Below are 4,866 nucleotides of genomic sequence, written 5' to 3' on the forward strand. Positions count from 1 at the left end.
CGGGGAATTGGGGGGTGGGAATGGGCGGGGGCGCCCCGTGGCCGGCCGGCCGCCTCCCTTCTGCAGAACGCGGGGCCCGTCGGTGAGGGCGGGGGGTTTGTAAGTGCCCGGCAGTTTCTGGCCTTTCAAACTTTATGCTGCAAACGCGGAGTGCGTCAGGTTGAAAATATGCGTGGGTAGAGGGCGTCGGTGAAAGCATAAGTGCGATATAAAGCGGCTAAATGGCAAAGCTGCTAAATGAGGGGAAAAAAATAAGAAAAAAACCCCCACAACCTCATCCCTCTCCTCATTCCTTCTCGTAAAATTTATTTCTCCATGCTCAGTTTTCTCCGTTCCGTGTAGATTATGGAAGAAGAAATGACAAAATGTTGACTACTACGGCAAATCCTTCACATACAGCAGTTTTTAAGTTCAGTGCCCTTAATAAGAATACCCAACTTCCCCAAGTCCAGCAATTTTAGCAACGGTTCTCTTGGTTTGACGTGTCATTCATTACTTTAGATGGTAGGAAAAAAAGTTCTGGAGAGGCCTCAGTAAGATGGCATCCTTTCTTTCCCTAAAACCTTTCATCCTCTAGACACATACGAAGAGACAGTCTTTCAAAGGTTTCACAAAGTTTGGCTGAGATGTAACACTTTCCAGGTTTGCATATTCAACAAATATTAAACACAACAGAAAGATAGCAGGGATTATATTTACATTATTGTGGTGGCTGATGACCTTGCAGTGTTTCTAGTAACGTTTGTCTCTCAGACTGCACAGTAAAGTGAGACTACTTGTTACATGGAAAAAATGCAGCAGCTTAAGGGGTCTGACTGTAAGTCTTTCAAGCTCAAAGGCATTGTTTTTATAGAGGTGGTGTAACTGAAACTCAAAAATGAAGGGGCAGCAGCATTTGGCCTTTAGTTTCAAATGGAAAAAAAGAAATCAATTCATTACAAACATGTAACTTTTCATAAAATGCCCCAGTGGTACAGCAGCATCTGAGGTCAGGGTACTGTATAACCGGGAGGCTGGGCAGCTGTTGTGAAGGGAGCAGAAGAGCCTGCAACTCAGAGGTTGTATCTGTGCTGGAGTGATTATAGGATATAGTGATTATATAGCACAGCATGAGCTAAACGATTGTTAGTACGCAGATGTATTCACATAGAGTTCCCATAACAAAGTCTAACTATATCTTCCAGTCTAGTTTAAATCACCCAATCTGAGTTTAAACCAGATTAGCAGCCAGAATGTGTCTTCCTTCCAGCCCCACTGAAAAACATTTACTGTGTTGACCTTTCTGGTAGCCTTCCTTGCTTCTCACTCCCCTAAAAAAATAGGAAGCTGCAGGAATAGTAATTTGTTATCATTTTTTCCCTAACATGTTCTTTCTCCTGTTTTCTCTATGAGTATGCAAGCCTGAATTCCAGGAGGACGACTACGAGTTAAAGCATGAATGCTTCAGAGCACTGAAAATTAGAATGGGATGAAAAGTATTCCTAACTGCTAATTTCTGAGCTTAACAGACACGACTCTTGGCCAAAAAGCCAGTACCTGGCTCCAAGACTGAAAAAAGAGACATTAATAGGACTAAGAAAAATTTAATACCTTTTCATTCCCCCACAAAGACCAGTGCATTTTCTGTGTTTGAAGAACCTTACAAATTTTTAAGAGCGTTGAAACAGGGTTTGCAATACCTCTGTAGCTGCCTAGCACTGTGTAACTTTCCTGAGCTGGAAGAAACTTTCTATCTTGATGAGAAAAACTTACCTTAGGACATTATAAAACATCTCATTGATGTCTTATACATACTTGGTCATTGCCAAAACACATATAGAGGTAATAATTAAGCGTGCATTCATCCTAAAAGTAACAGTAAATAATTCTCTTGAGCCTGTGATACGTGTTAACATGTCACATAAAATTATAGTGGGAATGGGGGGGGGGGGGGGGGGGGAAGAGTAGGTCTTGCTCTTTTTTGAGATTGGTGTGGGAGAGTATCTGGTTATATTAAGGAGGCCTTTGCCTTTACTTCCTAGAGTAGCTTAAATGGAAGTATTCAGTGTTGCAGAAGAGAGAAGAGGGTTTTTTAGAAAGGAAAAAAGTCATACATAAAAGTATTTTATAGGAGGCTTTCCCATTTAGTGACCAGTAGTCTTGTCTCTGAGTGCTCTTGAGTCTGAACAGATGCTGTTCAGCATTTGCTGGAAAAGTGTCACAAAGATTGAAATGTAGTGGGACAAATGTTACATGCTAGTGCCTTGACTTTCCTTCCTGAGGCTGTTCAGCAAAGTATTGTTTCCATTATGTTCCTGATAAAGTTTTCACAATTTCTACATTTCTGTGGTGTTAAAGGTAGATATCATTTTTTACTGCAGGTATTTTAGGTACTTGTGGAGATTGACCACGCCACAGTGATACAGGTCTACTGCTCCTCATGCTATGTTGCAGTTTCGTATGATTGCCTTGTGTCAAATAATGGCTTGTCAAATACCACACAGTCTTTCAGCGCAGCATGGCACTAATGCTAGAAATATTTACAGCTGTTAATAATTTTTCTTACAAAAATTGCAAGTTGGTTTTGCATGTAAGGTTTGCAAGTTTTTTTATTTAATTTTGCTACTCCTCAATACAAAATGAAACAGGCAAAGATATGCATGTTTGTCCCCCTGTGCTAACTACTGCAAGTGTTCGCAGTGTGCTGCAAGAGTAATCCTGTCTCTGGTCTGGCCCTGGGAGAATAGCGCTGTTGTTATAGTCACATTTTAAGATAGTATCAGTATGTTACATAAGTAGTTTTTGTAAACATATGCAAGGAGAGAAATAGAGACCTTCACAATCTTTTTGATTTCACGTAGTTATTATCAAAGATTATGTCAAATATGCTAAGTGCTGTTATTAAAAGTAACTTAAAGTGTATTGACAGGTCTTTTTAAACAAATACATTTGTGTCTTTCAGAGTATCTGCTGACTAGTGTCAAAGATTTAATTGCTGTTTACTTTTGCTAGTCCTCAGGCCAGCAGAGTTGAGGAAATTGCCAGTGTTTCTTCTTGTAAAGAAAGCGTCAATGAATTGTATATGTGCAGATTGCTAAATGGAATGGGATTACATGGGTATTATTGAGGGTCTAATTGAGTTAGCTATAACTCAGTACTGTGTGAGAAAGACCCTAATATCAGAATTGAGACCGAGTTTGCAGCACTGGAATAAGAAATGCAAAATCAACATACTTTTAAAACTTAACTCATTCAATGAGGCATCCTTAAAAGGGAGTATTGGTTGACCTTTTCTATTAGTTTACATTGAAAGTGTAAAGAACACTTTCTTGTTGGACTAAATGCATTCTTCTTAATGAAAAAATCATATTTTACTTTGATATTGAATTACCCTCTCTACTTCTATCTGCAAAGCTTGCATGGTATTGTTTTAACAGGCAATGGCATTCCTTTGTTTCTAATACAAATAGTACAGTTTTTTCTTTCTTTTTTGTTTTCTTCCCCTTTTCAGGTAGCAAAGTCTGGGGGGGGAAGCAGGGCTTATCTGTTCTTTAATGAGTAAACTATGGAAACCAAAGTTAATAATTATACTGCTGTGGCTACTGTGTTTCTGACATAGGTCTATGGGTTACATATTTTTCTTTTACACATACCAGTCATTTTGACAATGTCATCCAATTTAAATGTATTTAAAAATACATTCTGGAAGCAGTTGCCTGAAGTACCAGCTCCTAGTTCTTTTTTATAGTTATTAATTAACAGGACCCATTTTCTCTAGTCAGTGAATGATCTGTTACTCCACACAGAGCATCCTTTCTAGCTGTCTGTTTTCTGCCATGGTAGATATTTCATGTTTGCCAAATCACTGTGGCAAAACTTAATATAGTTATATAAAGTGCGTAGGCCTGCCTCTCCAGTGTGACTGGTGATATTAATTATCTGTTTCAGAATACCTGATTTGAAACACTTGAACATGAAGACCAGTTTTAAAGTTGTGTGACTTTTTAAAAATTTGGCTCTTTTTCTATTCTGTCTAAATTGGCAATTGTAATAATAATTTTTATTACACAAACACATTTTCACAACAATTCTAACGGAGACTTTCAACCTTGAATTGCATTTAGTCTTAATTGTCAATCAAGAAAAAGAAGATCAGTGCTGTCAAATAGAGGAAACCTTCCTTCTACATGACATTCAGAAACATTTTGCAGCCCTGTCAGTTAAAAAGTTTCATCCTCTATGTTTACAAATGTGATAAGGTAATAATTTACTAGAACTTATTTCAATGAAACAAAATCACTGAAGGGAAGAGAAGGGGATCTTATATTTTTAAATTGCTTAGTGATGTGTAGAGACTCATTCCTCGAATCTGTAAGTTTTTTTCAGGTCACTTATTTATTATGCAGGCATGCTTTTTGCTTCACGAAGCTTCTGTTGCCTTGGCATTAGAACATACCAACTACGAACAGATTTGCTTTACAGATCCATCAAACTTTCAGCCTCTGCAGTAAGTATGCCTTCAGCTTCATAGGTAAAAATATTTTGTGCAATATTTGAGAGATGCACTAATTTTACAATGTTGCCAATATATATGCATTAGCTGTGTTTTCTTTATTTCATTACATTGATCCAAACATTTACTATCAAGAACAAAATAAGATATTTGAATCAGTCAAATATTTAACCCCACTAGCATAACAGAATTTGGCGATTATTGCTTTGTGTATCCTTTTCAGTCTTTAATCATAGAATCATAGAATAATTTGGGTTGGAAGGGACTTCTAAAGGCCATCTAGTCCAACCCCCCTGCCGTGGGCAGGGACATCTTCAACTAGATCAGGTTGCTCAGGGCCCCGTCCAACCTGACCTGGAATGTTTCCAGGGATG

The 4,866-nt window shown here is 38.2% G+C and overlaps 1 protein-coding gene across 4 annotated transcripts in view; it reads left to right on the forward strand.

Annotated features, from left to right (window-relative positions):
• Positions 1 to 2,359: 2,359 nt before the first annotated feature.
• KYAT3 (kynurenine aminotransferase 3) overlaps positions 2,360 to 4,866 on the forward strand; it is a 24,732-nt gene continuing 22,225 nt past the window's right edge. The window contains exons 1-2 of one of the 4 annotated variants that reach the window (XM_009273942.2): positions 2,360 to 2,405; positions 4,366 to 4,486. In XM_009273942.2, coding sequence (XP_009272217.1) covers positions 4,388 to 4,486 — 99 coding nt within the window. In that variant the 5' untranslated portion in view covers positions 2,360 to 2,405; positions 4,366 to 4,387. Of the gene's footprint in view, positions 2,406 to 4,352; positions 4,487 to 4,866 lie in introns of those variants that run through there. The other 3 variants (XM_009273934.1, XM_019470754.1, XM_019470747.1) reach the window with 3 other exon arrangements.

Source organism: Aptenodytes forsteri, unplaced genomic scaffold (genome assembly GCF_000699145.1).
Source record: "Aptenodytes forsteri isolate BGI_AS27 unplaced genomic scaffold, ASM69914v1 Scaffold59, whole genome shotgun sequence".
Lineage (NCBI taxonomy): Eukaryota > Metazoa > Chordata > Aves > Sphenisciformes > Spheniscidae > Aptenodytes > Aptenodytes forsteri.